Source organism: Lithobates pipiens, unplaced genomic scaffold (genome assembly GCF_037356315.1).
Source record: "Lithobates pipiens isolate NorthernLeopardFrog02 unplaced genomic scaffold, aLitPip1_a1.2 Scaffold_10, whole genome shotgun sequence".
In the NCBI taxonomy this organism is placed as follows: Eukaryota; Metazoa; Chordata; class Amphibia; order Anura; family Ranidae; genus Lithobates; species Lithobates pipiens.
In genome coordinates, this window is record NW_027507686.1 from 975,585 (window position 1) to 994,988 (window position 19,404).

The 19,404-nt window shown below is 49.3% G+C and overlaps 1 protein-coding gene across 1 annotated transcript in view; it reads left to right on the forward strand.

Moving 5' to 3' along the window:
* LOC143926641 (cadherin-1-like) overlaps positions 1-19,404 on the forward strand; it is a 68,877-nt gene that overhangs the window by 15,948 nt on the left and 33,525 nt on the right. Inside the window, exons 2-6 of the mRNA XM_077450566.1 lie at positions 5,345-5,453; positions 8,527-8,735; positions 11,693-11,806; positions 15,781-15,936; positions 17,984-18,128. Of these exons, the coding sequence (XP_077306692.1) occupies positions 5,345-5,453; positions 8,527-8,735; positions 11,693-11,806; positions 15,781-15,936; positions 17,984-18,128 (733 nt within the window). The remainder of the gene's footprint in view (positions 1-5,344; positions 5,454-8,526; positions 8,736-11,692; positions 11,807-15,780; positions 15,937-17,983; positions 18,129-19,404) is intronic.

Below are 19,404 nucleotides of genomic sequence, written 5' to 3' on the forward strand. Positions count from 1 at the left end.
GGTTCCTGACACTGACAGTTTTCCCCACTAACTGATTCCACCTCCTATGCCGCGTACACACGAGCGGACTTTTTGACAGCAAAGGTCCGACGGAACGAATCCGTCGGACAATTCGATCTTGTGTGGGCTCCATCGGACCTTTGCTTTAGAAATAGAACATGTTTTAAATTTTTCCACCGGAACTCCGCTGGACCGAGAAATCCATTCGTGTGTACGCTGGTCCGACGGACAGAAACCGACGCTAGGGCAGCTATTGGCTACTGGCTATGAACTTCCTTATTCTAGTCCGGTCAGGCATGGACTGGCCATCGGGACTACCGGGAGTTTCCCGGTGGGCCGATGGCTCAGTGGGCCGGCTCCAGTGACAGCCTGTCACCTAGGGAGCACTGCTGCCTAGCTGGGAGGGTGCAGGCCAGCCCGGATCAGTTTGCCAGGCTGCGGGGCCGGCGCAGCTCTGCTGAAATAGCGCGGAGTGACTCTGACGGTCTGGAATGTCACTCACTGTGTGCGCCGTGCCGTGAGCCTAAGCATAATGTGCTCAGCCTCAATGTTCGGTGTGCGGGCTCCACGGCCCGTCCGGGCAGCGCTGTCTTTATGCACTATTCAGATTGGTGGTGAGTTGCCGCCGCCCGCCAATCACTGCAACCTCGCTGGCACTGTGTGCCATGTCAGCCAATGAGGTGCTGAAGCACAGGCACGGCGCTCCGCTCGCCTCAACGTGACGTCATCCCCTCCTCCAGGCTCAGTCCAGTCCCACCCACGACAGATCAGAGGAGCCCCCGCAGTCCCTGGCTGTTTGGACTGCCCCACGCGGTGTGCGATTGCTGAAGAGCCCGAAAGAGGCAAAGCACAGGGCTCTGGAGAAGTGAGGGCACATCCTTTACTGTTCTGCCCAAATTATAGGGTGGGTGACCCCATATTTCAACCCCAACAGGCTAATAGCTATTCTACACAGATTTTGTCTTCATCTTCACCCCATGTCCTCTTCATCCCCCAGTCATCTTCATCCCCCATGTCATCTTCATCCCCCCATGTCATCTTCATCCCCATGTCAGCCTCCTACCACTCCATCCCCCCATCATCTTCATCTCCCATGTCATCTTCATCCCCCATGTCATCTTCATCCCCCCATGTCATCTTCATCCCCCCATGTCATCTTCATCCCCCCATGTCATCTTCATCCCCTCTGTCATCTTCATCCCTATGTCATCTTTATCCCCCAGTCATCTTCATCCCCCCGATTCATCTTCATCCCCCCGATTCATCTTCATCCCCCCATGTCCTCTTCATCCCCCCATGTCATCTTCATCCCCCCATGTCATCTTCATCCCCTCTGTCATCTTCATCCCTATGTCATCTTCATCCCCATGTCATCTTTATCCTCCAGTCATCTTCATCCCCCCGATTCATCTTCATCCCCCCATGTCCTCTTCATCCCCCCATGTCATCTTCATCCCCCCATGTCATCTTCATCCCCATGTCATCTTCATCCCCCAGTCATCTTCATCCCCATGTCATCTTCATCCCCCCATGTCATCTTCATCCCCCAGTCATCTTCATCCCCCAGTCATCTTCATCCCCCCATGTCATCTTCATCCCCTTTGTCATCTTCATCCCCCCATGTCATCTTCATCCCCAGTCATCTTCATCCCCCCATGTCATCTTCATCCCCCCATGTCATCTTCATCCCCCCATGTCATCTTCATCCCCTCTGTCATCTTCATCCCCTCTGTCATCTTCATCCCCCAGTCATCTTCATCTCCATGTCAGCTTCATCCCCATGTCAGCCTCCTACCACTCCGCCTCCCCATCATCTTCATCCCCCATGTCATCTTCATCCCCCATGTCATCTTCATCCCCCATGTCATCTTCATCCCCCATGTCAGCTTCCTACCACTCCGCCCCATCATCTTCATCCTCCTGTCACCTTCACCCCCCTTGTCAGCTTCCTACCACTCTGCCCCATCATCTTCATCCCCCATGTCAGCTTCATCCCCCATGTCAGCTTCACCCCCCACGTCATCTTCATCCCCCTTGTCATCGTCATCGCCCCTGTCAGCTTCCCACACTCCACTCCCGTCATCTCCATCCCCATTTCCAGCTTTCTACCACTCCACCTCCTTAAATTTACTGGTGTCACATATGATGAATGCAGGAACATTTTTTTTTTCTTCCAGTGACAACACGGACAGAAGGACATTTGTCCTTCCAGTGAAACCACCAATGCAGGGACTTTTTTGTTCTTTCAGTGAAACCATAGATACCCAAGTCCCTGCTCACCCATAGTACAGTGACTGGAATGTTTTTACCTATGTTTTTTTTTGCGCAATTGCATATAGTTTATATACTGTGGGCCGGTCTGGATGAAGTCCAGGGCCAAATCTTTGTCCCAGTCCAGCCCTGAGTCCGGTCGTACGTCATCACGTTCCAATCCGTCGGACTTTGGTGTGATTGTGTGTGGCCAAGTCCATTCATTCGGAAAGTCAGTCGGACCTCCGCCGTAAGTCGGTCGGACCTAGTCCCTCGAAAAGTCCGGTCGTGTGTACGCGGCATTAGTTCTCCCAACTGGCTTAAAAGGGTAGTGGCTTCATGAATCTTGCTATTTATTCCAAGGCCTCCCAACAAGGACAATAAAGGAGCCCTGATATTAATGGCACAGACTTCATTAGCTTAGAGTGCAGAGCAGATGTAAAGGGTTTCATATCTGGACCCATCCATTCTGGAAATGTATTTATTCCGGTTATGCAGCCCATCTCATGTAACCGGGAAATACCTTCTTTGTTTTCCATGAGTAGGTATTTTCCGGATCTAGGACTCGCGTATACTCGGACTATCCCATGTCTCACCAGGTCCAACAGTGCAAAATTCACAGTAAACTCTCTGGCTTTTTGCAAGGCTTGACGCAATTGTGCATCATGTGTTAACAGTCCCATAGCCACTGCTTCCTTACCTGACAAAACAACACTATCTGCTGTCCTTCGTCCCACAAACATCCCACAAACATCCCACAAACATACCACAAACATCCCACAAACATCCCACAAACATCCCACAAACATCCCACAAACATAGGCGCCAACTCAGTAGGGGTTCCCCAGGATTCTGTTTGTATTGTTTTGGCAGCTCATTGAATTCAGTTTGTGTAAACTCCCTTCTTTAAATTGCACATCTCTGGGGTTGCAGTGATGTACCTCCCCATCTGCCATATCCATGGGCGTCCGCAGGTAGGGGCAAGGGGGGTCAAGTGCCCCCCCTGGAATCAGGGATGAGATCTTAAATTCAACACAGTTCCATCCCTATCGGGGTGTGGGCAGCCCACACCCATGTGCAACCCGCCAGTTGCGTGACACCATCAAGGTTCTGCCAAGCCCCCCCATCAGTGTAGCGTGACTGCGGGCTCTTTTCCATGCTCAGTCCAGCAGACAACTCGGCAGCGGTGCTATCAGGTTTACCCCGGTCACCCCCTCCTTTTTCCTGTCAGGGAGAAGAGACGACGGCTCTCACCAGGTTCCTCACCCAGCTTCCTGCCCGCTCTGTTCCTTCCCTATTGGCCATAACTGAGGGCCAATCAAAAGAGACTAGGAGAGGAGAGAATCATAGGACATGTAGTCCCAAAGATTGGCGGTCCCATTTTCCACAGGGAGGAGGACACAGCTCGATCGAGAGATTGAGAGACTGTAGCCTGGGAAAAAAGCTAAGGGAGAGAGTGCTACGGGAAAAAGAACAAGGATTGTGCTGGGCAGAAGCCAGAGAGAGAGAGAGACACGCTGCCCAGCACCACCAGAGAGAAAACTACACTGCCCCATGCCACCAGAGAGAGCCATGCTGCCCAGCACCACCAGAGAGAGAAAGACTAAGTCACTGCCAGGGTACATACATGCTACACTACTGACCAGAGTCGCCCCCGGGGCGCGTGAGCGATCTTCCAGCCAGAGGGATCACTGGTGTTGTTTCGCTGGGTCTGGTAAGAGGGCCTGTTGGCCATTATCCATTACCTATCCTAGGGATTGTACTAAGTCTGCAGTCTCTGACCATGATAATCTGATAATGACATTGTCGAAAAGGGGCGGCGCATGGGTGACCCTAAAATTTTGCCCCCCATTGAAAAAAGTTCTGCGGACGCCCATGGCCATATCCTCTCTATCATGTTGCCTTTTCCTATGCTTAGTAGTGATGGGCTCGGGTGTGTTCAGATCGAACCTGCCAGGAAGCTGGCACTGCACACGCCAATCATAGGCAGTGTAAGTATGTGCAGCTGCCGGTTGAGAAATGCCTCACTGCCTATGATTGGCGGTGTGCAGGAATGGCTTCCTGGAAGGTTCGAGCCAAACACGTCCGAGCCCATTACTAATGCTTAGTAATGAGTGGTCTGGCACACTTTTTTCCTTTTTTCCCCTTATTATCTACCTTACATCACATTACTAATTACATATTGTACTTGTTTGTAGCCTAAATAGTGAAATTTGTACTTAAAGCGGGAGTCCACCGGGACTCCGTGTTTTTTTTTTTTTTTAAAAGCCAGCAGCTACAAATACTGCAGCTGCTGACTTTTAAATAGTGACACTTACCTGTCCAGCGCGCCCGCGATGTCGGCACCCGAAGCCGATCGCTCGCTCGTCTGGCGGGTCCTGCCGCCGCCATCTTGGGTATGGGAATCAGGAAATGGAGCCTTTCGGCTTCATTTCCCGGTTCCCTACTGCGCATGCGCGAGCCGCGTGGCGCAATCCGGACGGTCCCCGCTGCCTCTGGGAGCTGTGTGTTTCCCAGCAGGCAGCGGGGCACTTGCTGAAGGGGGCGGGCGCTTGCGGAAAGGGGCGTAACGTACGCCCCTTTCCGCAGAGAGCTAGCCCGGAAGTGGGTGCAGTTACCTGGATTATCCAGGTAACTGCACCCCCCTCCCCCCTGAAAGGTGGCAATTGTGGCGCCGGAGGGGGGGGGGGGATTCCGATGAGCGGAGGTCCATTTTAGGGTGGACCTCTGCTTTAAAACTATAATTTTGTAACTTCTGGAAATGCCAGTAAAAACTTGGCTGTGCCAGTAAATTTTTCAGAGGTCTGTGCTTCCTTGCTTTATTGCAATGTGACCTTACTAGCCACCAAAGCAAAACAATGACCTAAAGCAGAAAAATAATAAAATGTATTTATTTTTCAATTATAACCCTAATAAAAAAATGATGTACAAAAGAATTATACATTTCCTTTAACATTGTAGGAGGGTGTCACTTCTCTGTGGCATTGGTGTGGCTAGATACACCCCCGATGTCTCGTTAGATACCCCCATGTGCCTCTAATGATTAAAGTTCTCTTCTGTAGACCAACCAATGCTTTCTCTTGCCTTGCCGCAGATTACGGGAGGATTATCAGACTGGGCGATTTGTCGCTATGATTTTGCTATTAAGGATTATCATTTCTCTGTGCCCAAATCTCTGGACCCCGGCACGGTGGTGGGTCAAGGTAAGAGTACCGGTCATGGTTTCACTTTGGTTTGATCATAATCCAGATGGAGTGGTGGGAAGCTCCTGTGACACAGATAATATCAGGGTGGCTGTCCTTCTCCTATCTTTTGTTATCTTGTTGGAAGGCCGTAGACGGCTGTCAGGAGGATGGCTGACTGGGTGGGCTCTATAACCTCTTCAGGTGGACGGTTTGCATTCTTGAAGCTGAAGATCTGTTCACCTTCTTCATTGGATGTGAATGTTATCAGTGAATGAGGAGGCTATGAAGTGGCCATACAGGAATTAAAGGAACAGGGGCTTCGGTCTTCCAGTAGTAGTGAATATTCACTGACAGTTGTTAAACTTGTTAAAAATGCCTTTTCTCATAATGAAGAATAAACTGTAAGAAAACAAAAGAAACACCAATGCAGCCCCATAGTGTAGCATTAAAAAATAAGTGACAATTTATCGAAAGATGAAAAATGCACTCACAAAAGTACGCATGTGTGGGGCATGGCATAAGGGTGACTTGGGAGCCAGAAATGTCCAAGGGGCAGCCAAAGAACTTGCCCACTGACTGGGGATAAGGAGTGCTGAAGATGGAGGAAGCCGCTGTCAGTCCAACTATAATGTCACGTACACACGACCGGACTTTTCAAGGGACTAGGTCCGACGGACTTTCTGGCAGACTTTCGGCAGAGTTCCGACGGACTTGGCCACACACAATCACACTAAACTCCGACGGATTGGAATGTGATGACGTACGACCGGACTAGAATAAGGAAGTTCATAGCCAGTAGCCAATAGCTGCCCTAGTGTCGGTTTTTGTCCGTCGGACCAGCATACACAAGAACAGATTTCTCGGTCTGGCAGAGTTCCGTTGGAAAAATTTAAAACATGTTCTATTTCTAAAGTCCGCCGGATTTTTGGCAAGCAAAGGTCCGATGGAGCCCACACAAGATCGAATTGTCCGACGGACTTGTTCCGTTGGACCTTTGCTGTCAAAAAGTCCGGTCGTGTGTACGCGGCATAATAAGTGTTCAACCCCAGACTGGAATCCCCGGACATCACTGTAGACATGGGACGCGTTTCGATGCTGGTCAGCGTCTTCATCAGTCGAAGTTGTTACTTATCTGAGAGGCAGACATTGCCTGTTGATCCAGGACTCCCTGGGGACCTCTGTAGGAATGTTGGGGTTCTGCAGAACTCTGGTTGGGAAAGGCTGCTCTATATGGTGTATAATAGATACCTTGTAAATGTTTTATTTGACCTAATTTATCTCTGGAGGAGATGACCCCCAATACAGTCTGCATGCAGTGTTGAAGGTAATTACAATGTAGAATGTCCATTATCCAGCTTTCTGTATGGGGGGAACTTTCTAGTACATAACTTTGGATGTTTCATTATACAGGGCTGCTTGAGCTGTATGGGAACAGTCTGCAAAATCTCAGTTTGGTATCTGAATATAACACAACTGAACACATGCTTTGTGGTGTTGGAAGGTCGGTATTGTGCGTGGAAGACTAATGTTATATGTCTACCACCATTGTGCAACCTCTTTCCCCGGTGTCTAGTCTGCTAGGAATTACTTCCTTTTTTTCTCATTAGTTCCTGCAAATGGTGATTCCACTTTCATAAGGGAAATAAAAATAGCAAAAAAAAAACATTATCTAACTTCTAAAATTGCTACACAAGTCATATTGCAATTGATTGTTATTGAAAATGTATTTTATTTTCTATCTGCGGCTGCTGTGATTTACTTTAAAATGCAATATGGCCACCTGGGGGCGCTCTGTACACACATGGAAAATGGACCGCCCCCTGAAAATGTCATTTCCTGATTGTGTGATTGGCTGACTGATTTTCCCAGAAGTCTGCACTAATATACAAGTCAGATTTAGGGCATCCCCTGCAACACAAATGTCATTTTTGGTGAGATATTTCCAAAGGGAAATCACATCTACAGATATAAAGAGGGGAGGGGGGGGGGATTAAACTGAGCTAACGTGTTGCCAACATCCTTCAATAACTCCATGTATGTTTATCTCCCATGGGCAGCCATCTATGAGACTTTCTTATACAAATCATATTAATCTTTATTTATACTTCATAAGACGCGTGTTCAATAAAAAAAATACATGGCTGACATATCATACATCCTAATGGGCGGCTCCATATCCCAGCAATACCCAGTTATACCGGATACGGCCTATGCACAAATTATAAGTCTTTATAAAATAAAATAGGGCTTATGCCCTATAATCAGGGTAACCCAAGTGGATACAATGTTTCTATCTTCCTCTGGGGTAAGAGTGTGCCAGGCTGGAACAAAATTGTAACAAATAGAATACAATTATATTCCAATATCATCTCTACTGTAAATCTATATACAATCATCTTACAGTTTGCAGCTGCAGAAAAATAAAGGGTCACAGGAAATAACTAGTTAAACTCTATTACCCTGTTTCCCCTAAAATAAGACCTAGCGTGATTGTCGACAATGGCTGCATGGGGATGGGGTTTATTTGGGGGGTAGGGCTTATATTGCAGCCATCACCGACACTCATGCTAGGTCTTATTTTAGGGGAAACAGGGTAGAAGGGTTTCTTTTTTCTGTTTTGGATTTTTTGGTCCTGTTGGGGAGATTTCTCTTCATTTCCTGTCCTGGAGATATGAAGAATAGGGATGGAAATCTCCCCAGAGAACAGATGTCCCTCTGGAGACCCCCCTGTATTGCTGTTCTGGTGACACTTATAATAATTTGGTTGTCCCCCCTCAACTCTCTGCCCCAGTGACAGACAGGTCAGTGGGGGAAGCTCTCCGGGTGGGACACAGAGGGCAATAAAAACCTCACAGAGGTCTAACCCTTACCCTCTCTATCAAAAGGTGAAAAAAAAAAAGGTTTTGGCTTTGGATATAAAATTCCAGCTCTACACAATATTCATTTTAGTGAATTGAACATTTTGAAGAGAAAATCCAGAATTGAACAGCCGTGGCGGGGGGCGTGCCGTGGCGGGGGGCGTGCCGTGGCGGGGGGCGTGCCGTGGTGGGATGACCTCAATGCTCACCCCTCCCCCTCTTTTACCTTTCAGTGGACTTCATTACCTGCGGCCTGAAATCGAAGGTTCGCTATGAATCCAAAGACTCTCATTTTGAAGTTCAGGCTGACGGCTCCATCGTAGTGAAGGAACATCTGAAGCTTCATGGACACCGAGAGTTCAGTGTTGTGGCTTTGGAGGGGAATAATGAGCTGACCGAGACCACCGTGATACTGAGAAAACGCCACCCCCACCACAAACAGGTGAGTCCCCCGTGTGTGGTGCAGGTAGGTCACTGTATGAATGGTGGGGGTCTTCCTCCCATGTCTCTCCCTACCTCCAATAATACCATCAGTAGAGGAAGCTCCAGACTGAATGGGGCTCATTGATGCTGAAAATATTCTTCCTTAGCTGTCGGTGGGGGTGGGGTGTCCATAGAGTCAGGGCAGCTGCAATGGGGCCCGGGTTCAGTTATACACCAATATACCCTTTACTGTGACCTCACCCAGAGAGGTGCTGGACTGTCCACACAGAACCACACAGGGGAAGTACCGGGCAGGTCCACAGATACTTCTACACGTGTCCTCTCATGGAATCCAAGTCAGAAGACCCATGATGGGTGTTGAGTCATTGTACTCAGGGTCCCTTGTGCAGCTTTATGTGGAGGATCCATCCAGTCATGGCAAGAGGGGGCAGCGAAAGATCAATATGAAGGATTTAGGGATTAGGATTATCTCTGATGCCCCCATTGTCTGTAGCTGTGCCAGTGGAAGTGGTATATGAAGGGTTCCATGACATGAGTAGAGGAGAACATATGGAACATCATATCTAATTGTTGATTCTAATAAAACAAAAGGGTTAACCAGCTGGCATCTGCAATCTGTAGATCAGCCTTCCCAGTACGGTGCCCCACGCCAAGGGACATGAATAGACATTCCAGATTTAACAGGTAGGAGAACATACAAGTTGCGTGCTCAAAGCCATAAAACCACGCCGTCTCTGACAGCTGAGCACTCCACTAACAGTCAGAACTTTTCCCAATCATGTGATCAATATAACCGCCATGAAGAGGTGATCATATGAAGTCTGCTTGTAAAAAAACCTTGGAGACCGCAGCCGGCACGGTGTTCCATCCTGTATGTCACATTTAGGGCAGCAATGGTGATGAAGGGGTTACATTCTCATTACACCCAATACTGCTCTACGCGTTTTACACAATGTATAAAGTGTTTGTCCTAAAGTGTCAGCGAAACAAAACGGTGCAAATATCTAAATTGTGATTGGTAGCGGCACTCACTACATCACCGCATGTGACACACTAGAGAAATATTTCACCCATTATCTTGGGCCGCCATAAATAAGTGAAAGTGGACGTGCCACAAATCATATATATAGTGCCATATAAATATATTAAAAATACACAAATCAATCAATAAATCATGTACTATATAGAAAAACCCACAAAACATATATATATACGTCCAATAAAGCTCATCTGTAAATAAAGTGCAGAGAACAAGATCCAGAAGATAAAGTGTATCCGAACTCCAAGGAAACAACCCAAGGGATCCTATGTATCAGCAAACTCTTCACCATTGTGAACACCAACACACCAAGGCCACTTACCAGACCCTCAGACCGCAGAGTATGGGAGGTCTTACAGCGTTTTAGGGAGAAATCCCAAAATAGATGGATGGATGGTGACTTCCTAACACACCAAGTGCTCCATGATGGAATGGATGGATGGATAAACAACACTCCGACCTTCTGGATGGAGAATGTGCTCTCACTATCTCCACCGCTTACACCTGTTGAGCAAAGGATGGATCCCATGAAGCCGCCCATCAATGCAGACCCAATGGCATCGGAATGAATGTCAGTCTCAGCCCGGCTCCTGCCACTGCCATTCATTCCATTACCATTGGGTCTTCATTGATGGCTTCATGGGATCCATCCTTTGCTCACCAGTTGTATGGAGACAAGCTCCTTCCCCGGTCTGCACTGACAGTGGTGGATACAGGATTGCCTTCCCTTGTAGCCTGAGCGGCACACAATTTCCATTACCGGTTCACACCGCTTTACACCGCCATCCACATCGATCTGCCATAGATCAGGCCCGCCTTTGGTCATATCAGAATAAAGCATGCAAAAGGAAGGAGGTCTCTGATGGTGCAGTATAACAGCGAGGGTTTTATTAAAACCAGTCATCTACTCAAATAAAAAAATGGTAACACAGCATAACACACAGATCACACGTAACACCCCCCAGCAGGCGTGATGACGTCACCGTTGTAGTTCTGCACGACGCGTTTCGTGCTAATGGAAGCCCTCACTGGGGGCAAAAATATGTTTTACAGAATTTGTTTAAGAGACTTCAGAAACAAGTTCCTAGGACTGGACATCGCAAAGAGGACTTTCCACTATCACTGTCGGCTGTTCATTTATTTCAAGGTGGCAGATGAGACAGTAGGGAGCTCCATTGGGGATGATATGAGAAGAAAGCAGATGATTGATCCGCCTTCATTCAATCAAAATGAAATAAATGTACAGCATATAACACGAAATGTCATCTTTGGCTGGAGTTTTTATTTTTTAGTTATAAAGTATTCTATTTTTGTCATGGTTATGCAATAGAGTTTGTCTGCTTACCTGTTTCCATGTGTTCATCTCTAGAGACCAGCCGACCCTCACCTGACTGCTTTTGTAATCCATCCTCTGGCATGACTCCACCCTAGCTCCTATCAGGGAGCTCTATATTAACCTGTGCACTGCAGGCCAACCCTGCTGATCAACCTTTGTGTGTTTAGCTTCCTGTTACCTGCCGTGTGCTCTTCTTTTGTTCCGTTACCTTGGCGTGTCCCTGACTATTCCTGTCTGCTTGTGGCCCCGACCTTGGCTTTATCCCTCACTATGCCTATCCTCCTGTTGCCTACTGTGGGTGTGAGCTGGGGGACCCTGGGGGTCGCGACCTGGAGCCAGTTGCAGCCAAGTCCATTCTCACCACTAGAGGCGCTGGTGAACACCTGCTGGCTCTTAGACTCCGCGCCCCAGGGAATCTTACGCTCTAACCCCGGTGGGATCTGTCTCCGTCCGTAGCAGTCAGCCGTAGGGTCCGCAAACTTGCGGTGCACTCCTGATCCCTACGGTGTGCATCTGTCACCTCGTCTCAAGGTGACCTGACAATTTTGCTGATTGTGATAATTGTTTGTGTCCTCTGCAGGCTGAACATTCTCATCCATCACGTGAGCTTCGCAGGCAGAAGAGAGATTGGGTCATCCCACCAATTCAATGCTCTGAAAATGAAAGAGGCCCATTTCCCAAAAGGCTCATTCAGGTACCTACAACCCAAACCTTTCTCCTTCCATATAGAATACATCACACATTGGTTATTAGCACAGAGGGCTCAGCATGTCTTCCTTCTGTGTCGGATGAGCAAAACATTAAAAATAAAGAAATTCCTTCCTGCATGCAATGCTTCTCTTCTGACATTGCCCCACATTGTTCAGGATTGGCACAGCATATGGCCCAAGGTTTGAGGAGAGATGACCCCGATACCTATATACGTTTGTTGGATCTCCCTTTCTAAAAGCATCGGCAATAATATGGTGTTAGCCGTATTTAGCAACCGCCACCTTTCTGGTAAGGCTTTCCACAAGATTTTGTATTGGGGTCCATTCAGTAAAAATAAAGTTTGTAAGGAGTCCCCAAACTTTTTTCCACAAACTGTTGTGATGTCACAGTTTAGGAACAATCCTACCTACAATCCATGGACATCAGAAAAATAAAAGTAGATGGGGTCACAAGGACAGAGCAAAGTTTATTTGGCGCTACCCCCAGAGCGACAGCCACTCCATTAGGGGCGCAGGGGTGACACCCCCCAATCCATGCACCCGGCCCCTAAATCTACATGTTAGGTCCCGGAGGCACTGAATTCCAATGAAACGAAGCATCGGCTGCCACTGGCTACCCCCATAGGAGCAGCAGTAGGGTGGGTCCTTTGTTCTTGGCCTCGACCTTCCCAAGGGCCTCATTCCCTCTAACAAGCCAGGTTGAGTGTAAAGAGAAGCAAACAGCAAATAATCCTTATTCTCCAATGATAGTGCCAAAAACAGAAACCAAAGCAGTCAGCAGAGGTAGTCTGATTATATTATTACCGGGTAATGCCGAAACCCAAATACAACAGTTTAGCATAAGAGGTGGCTAATCATGAGGGCTAAATATAAGAGAGATGGGCCACCCAGACCAGCATAACACCAGCAATGCCATCCAAAATGTAATGATGGGCAGGAGTAGATCTACCAATATCGGGGCTGTACAGCCGACATGCACTAATGGTGGCAGAGCGTGGCCTAAATTAACGAGGTGAGTGTGAACAATACAATATATAATGAAGTGGAGGGATATAAGGCAAACCTGTAAGGTGAATATTAGAGGCAGTCCTCAAAGTTAATCTTCTGCCGGCTTATGTTGGGGCCATTTTTCATCTGAGCATTGGTGCGCCTAAGATAGACCTTCAGCACTGCGTGCAGTAAGATAACAGTAGGTGCCATTCATTGCGGGGAGGAATAGAAGATGACCACAACCCTGGCTTGGTAATGGCACGGTATGTGCTTAAAGTGATTGTTTTATTTTTATTTAATAACAAACATATTTTACTAAGGCCGCGTACACACGGGCGGACTGTTCGTCCAACTTTGTCCGCTGAACAGTGTTTGGGCGGACAGTCCGCTCGTGTGTGGGCTTTCAGCGGACAGTTTCAGCGGACAGTTGGACGGACAAGGTTTTTCGGAAATTCCGTAAAACTGTCCGCTGAAACCTTGTTTCAGCGGACAGTCCGCTCGTGTGTAGGCTTGTTCGTCAAACAAAGTTGCGCGCATGCTCAGAAAGGATTTTCACGCCGAAAGCTATAATGCAGTGTATAGGACGTCGTATTTTTCGTCCCGTCGTACGTGCCGTTCACGTCATCGCGCACGGTTTCAGCAAACTGTTCGTCCGTCGTGTGTGGCCATGTCCGTCCATGCTAATTTTGAGCGGACTGTTTGCCGAAACTGTTGGACGGACAAAGTTGGGCGAACAGTCCGCGCGTGTGTACGCGGCCTTAGAGCCCATTCACACAGGGGCAACACGACTTGTAGGCGACTTGAGTCAGGCAACTTGGACACGACTTGAGTTAAGATCACAGCGCGACATGGTGACCCCGCCCCCTTACCATGTGACATCAACCCATGTGACCAACCCATGTGACATCAACCCATGTGACACCGCCCCATTGTCCCTATATAAGTGGCAGCGGAGCGCGTCCCTGCCATTGTGGCCGGAGAGAGCGTCGTGTCAACATCTCCTGGAGAAGAAGAAGAAGAAGAAGAAGAAGAAGAACGGAAGGCGGCGGCGGCGGCGGAGACAGAAGACCGGGCCACCGCCTGCAAAAGAGCTATAAGAAGGCGCGGTGGCCCGGCAGAAGAACCGAAGAGGGGGACAAGACCCCCGAAGTCGGGAGAAGAGGCCGGCGGCGGGGAGGAAGAAAGCCGGACTCCTCCGCTAGCAAAAGAGCTACAAGAAGATAGCGGAGGAGTCCGGCGAGAAGACCCCCGAAGACGGAAGACCCCCGGAGCTGTGCAATAAAATATTTTTTCCCTGTGTTGTGTTTTTTTTTGTACTTTTTTTTCACAGGTGAATGGGTAGGGGTACATTGTACCCCATACTCATTCACATAGGGTGGGGGGCCGGTATCCGGGGGCCCCCTTATTAAAGGGGGGCTCCCGGATTCCGATAAGCCCCCCGCCCGCAGACCCCGACAACCAACGGCCAGGGTTGTCGGGAAGAGGCCCTTGTCCTCATCGACATGGGGACAAGGTGCTTTGGGGTGGGGGGGCCGCACGCCCCCCCTCCCCCAAGGCACCCCCCCATGTTGAGGGCACGCGGCCTGGTACGGCTCAGGAGGGGGGGGGGCCGCCCGCTCGTCCCCACCCCCTTTCCTGGCCGGCCGGGTAGCGTGCTCGGATAAGGGTCTGGTGTGGATCTGGGGGGGACCCCCACGCCGTTTTTTCGGCGTAGGGGGTTCCCCTTGGAATCCATACCAGACCTAAGGGCCTGGTATGCTCTCGGAGGGGGAACCCACGCCAATTTTTTTTCAGAAATTTGCCGTGGAGTTCCCCCTTGAGCTCATTCTCTGCTTGGCCACGGCAAAAGTCGCCTGGCCTGGGGCGAATTGTAAGTCGTCCCAAGTCAGGTTGAAGTCAGCACAAGTCGTGTTGAAGTCGTCCCAAGTCGCGCTGTGATCTTAACTCAAGTCGTGTCCAAGTTGCCTGACTCAAGTCGCCTACAAGTCGTGTTGCCCCTGTGTGAATGGGCTCTTACACAGAGTGGCCCAGATTCTCCTCTTCTGGGGTGCCCAGTGTGGCGCTCCTGGCTCCTCCTTTTCACCGGGTGCCCCCAAGGAGAGACGCTTTCCATTGGGGCACCTGTGAGCGGGAGCCACTGGCTCTATCCAATGAGGATGGAGACAGCGGCTGGAGCGGCTTGGCTTGTGCACATGGCTGGAACGGACGGACTCAGGTAAGAAAAGGGGGGGGGGGCTCTGGGGGCAGCTGCCCCACTGGAGGTTTTTCACCTTAATACAAACCAATGGAAACCATAAGACATTATGACCCCTTTAAGTGACAGAATACCAGATTGCTCTAGATGGATGCGGGTTGGTTGGGTATGATGATTGTCCTACTTTCAGTACAAGATGGGCCGGTGCTCCTCTCACCAACTCTCTAATGAGATGATAGGCTTTTGCAATGGAAGGGGCCCCTTGGGCGGGTTCCAGTGTAGCTGTGAATGGTGGGAGAGGAGGGTCTGGTGAATGCTTAGGTCTCTTCTTTGCAACCCTGCAAGATGGACCAGACTGACAGAGTTGCTGATCCCCGGCGACCTCCTCTCCATCGCCAGGCTTTCATGGGCTACTTTGTTTTCCCCACCGGCACAGACAGGTCTTCCTTCATGGACTGCCAAGAGAGCTCTCCCCTCCCGCTCTCAGAGCACAGGGTCTGGTGGGATCTGTAGTTCAGTAAACTGCCTCGTCCAATGGGCAGCCTCAAACTACCACTCCCAAGGTTCCAGGTGTGCCACATTGAGGTCTATGAGTTCTCTGGACTTCAATCTCCCCCTGCTGGCCGGAGGAGTGTTATTCAGGTCAAACATAACAACACAAATGATGGGGAGAATCTATTGTTGTAGTCCATCCATATAAAATAAATAATTAGGACTCTGATGCCTTTATGAAATCTGATCGCTCTTCTCATTTCCCTTATCGCTTCCTTCTAGGTCAAGTCCACCCGGGCAGCCGAACTTTCTGTGTTCTACAGCATCACCGGCCAAGGGGCCGACTCTCCGCCCGTGGGGACTTTTGTCATTGAGAGGAGTACTGGATGGCTTAACGTGACCCGACCTCTGGACAGGGAGACTATACCCAGATATACGGTAAGTAAACATTAGGTACACATTGCTAGTCCCGGGTTGGACCCTCTTTGGTCTTCACTCTTGGTGGCAGAGATACAACAAGGTGCTGAAAACATTCCTCAGAGATTTTCCTCCATAGTGACATCATAACATCACACAGTTGCTTCAGATTTGTCGGCTGCACATCCATGATGCCGAATCTCCCGTTCCACCACATCCCAAAGTTGCTCTATTGCAGTGGTCCCCAACCCTGTCCTTGGGGCCCACTAACAGGTCAGGTTTGCAAGATAACTGAAATACATCACAGGTGATCTCATTTGCTGCTCAATGATTGCACTATTCTAGTCTGCATCTCCTCAAGGTAATACATAAAACCTGGCCTGCTAGTGGGCCCCGAGGACAGGGGTGATGACCGCTGCTCTATTGGGTGAGATGCGGTGAGTGTGGAGGCCACACATGGTGTGGATCCCCCACACCATTACATCCCCACCACCAGCCTGAACCGGTGATATCCCATCCCCCACACCATTACACCCCCCACCACCAGCCTGAACCGGTGATACCCCATCCCCCTCACCATTACACGCCCACCACCAGCCTGAACCGGTGATACCCCATCCCCCTCACCATTACACCCCCACCACCACCAGCCTGAACCGGTGATACCCCATCCCCCACACCATTACACCCCCACCACCAGCCTGAACCGGTGATATCCCATCCCCCACACCATTACACCCCCACCACCACCAGCCTGAACCGGTGATATCCCATCCCCCACACCATTACACCCCCACCACCAGCCTGAACCGGTGATATCCCATCCCCCACACCATTACACCCTCACCACCAGCCTGAACCGGTCATGACTGATGTAAACCATTCCATTGTAGCTCTGGCTGGATGTTTCGGGTCGTTGTCCTGCTGGAAGGGGAACCTCCGCCCCGGTCTCAAGTCTTCTGCCGACTCTAACAGGTTTTCTTCTAAGATTGTCCTGTATTTGTCTCCATCCATCTTCCCATCAACTCTGACCAGCTTCCCTGTCCCTGCTGAAGAAAACCATCCCCACCACATGATGCTGCCACCACCATGTCTCACGGTGGGGATGGTGTGTTCGGGGGATGGGCGGTGTTGGTTTTCCCCACACATAGCGTTTTACTTTTAGGCCATAAAGTAGAATTTTGGTCTCCTCTGACCAGATCACCTTCTTCCACATGTTTGCTGCCCCCTCCCCCACATGGCTTCTCACAAACTACAAACAGGACTTCTTATGACTTTCTTTCTCCAATGTCTTTCTTCTTGTCACTCTTCCATAAAGGGCAGATTTGTGGAGAGACGACTAATAGTTGTCCTGTGGACAGATTCTCCCCCCTGAGCTGTGGATCTCTGCAGCTCCTCCAGAGTTACCATGGACCTCTTGGCTCTTCTCCGATGAATGCTCTCCTTGCCCGGCCCGGTCAGTTTAGGTGGACGGCCACGTCTTGGTAGGTTTGCGGTTGTGCCATACTCTTTCCATTTTCCGATGATGGATTGAACAGAGCTCCGTGAGATGGTCAAAGCTTGGGAGATTTTATTATAACCCAACCCTGCTTTATACTTCTCCACAACTTCATCCCCGACCTGTCTGGTGTGTTCCTTGGCCTTCATGATGCTGTTTGTTCACTAAGGTTCTCTAACAAACCTCTGAGGGCTTCACAGAACAGCTGTATTTATACTGAGAATAAATGACACACAGGTGGACTCTATTCACTAATTAGGTGACATCTGAAGGCAATTGGTTCCACTAGATTTTAGTTAGGGGGTATCAGAGTAAAGGGGGCGCCATACAAATGCCCCTCCCCCACACTTTTCACATATTTATTTGTATCATTTATCATTTTCCTTCCACTTCACAATTATGTGACACTTTGTGTTGGTCCATCACATAAAATCCCAATAAAATACATTTATGTTTTTGGTTGTATCATGACAACATGTGGGGAATTCCAAGGGGTATGAATACTTTTTCCAGGCACTGTACGTCAGACAAGACGATTGGAAAATAATAGATTGTTCCCTCTTCTTCCAGCTCCTGCTCTTCGCCGTCTCATCAAATGGACAACAAGTGGAGACCCCCATTGAGATTTTTATTAAAGTGACCGATCAGAACGACAATCGCCCGGTCTTCACCCAGCCGCTGTTTGAAGGTTCGGTAGTTGAGGGGTCCAGACCAGGTAAGTTGTCTTTTTTTTTGTTTTAGGACTTAACTGTAAAGTGATTGGAGGTCCTCTCGGGCTCACGGGGAGTTTTTACAGCTGTTTTCCCCAGATGTGGTTTTCTTTTTTTTGCAGCTCCTCTCCATGTTATCTGTGTCCATGCACATTTGGGTTTTTGGAGCTGTAAGTGGCAGAGGCGTTTTCAAGCGGCAAAAACCTCAGGGCCGACGCGTTCCGAAGACCAGAATCTGATGCTGCTAAACGCGGCTTAACGCTGCATACAACGTCAAACGTTTTTTTCAGCCCATTGATTTGAATTGAAGTCGCATCCAAGTTGTATCCTCATGTTCCGAATTGTGACATGTGACTTGTGCTCCAAGGATCTTGAAGGGGAACCCCACACCAAAATTAGAAAATGCGTGGGTCCCCCCACCATCAAAGACAATACCAGACCCTTCATTCTGGACTAACCCCACACTAATGGCATGGGCCCCCCCCCCCCAAAATCCATACCAGACCCTTATCTGAGCATGCAGCCCAGCAGGTCACAAGGGGGGGGGGGGGTAAGCCCCCCTCCTGCACCATACCAGGCCATATGCCCTCAACATGAGGGGGTGGGTGCTTTGGGGCAGGGGGGCCCTGCACCCTCCCGTCCCAAAGCACATTGTCCCTATGTTGATGAGGACAAGGGCCTCTTCCTGACAACCCTGGACAGTGGTTGTGGGGATCTGCGGGCAGGGGGGCTTACCGGAATCTTTAAACCCCCTTTAATAAGGGGGCCCCCCAGATTCCTCCCCCCGATGTGAATGAGTATGGGGTACATTGTACCCCTACCCATTCACCCCAAATAATGCAGTGTAGTGTAAATAAAAACAAGATACCTTTGTGACAAGTCCTTTATTAAAAATCTTCAATGTGTCTTCTTCCTCCGGTCTTCTCACTCTAGTGGTGTCTTCTTCCTCCAGACTTCTTCCTCCGGTCTTCTCCCTCTAGTGGTGTCTTCTTCCTCCGGTCTTCTCCCTCTATTGGTGTCTTCTTCCTCCGGTCTTCTCCCTCTAGTGGTGTCTTCTTCCTCCGGTCTTCTCCCTCTAGTGGTGTCTTCTTCCTCCGGTCTTCTCCCTCTAGTGGTGTCTTCTTCCTCCAGCAAGATATTTGGGGGGCACACCCTAAAAAATAAACAAAAATATTACAGAGCACACATGCATAATGTATGGACAGTGTCGGACCCACTAATCATGGGGTACTAAGCACCATATAGCAATATAGTGACTAAATCCCCATATTTTTTGATAAT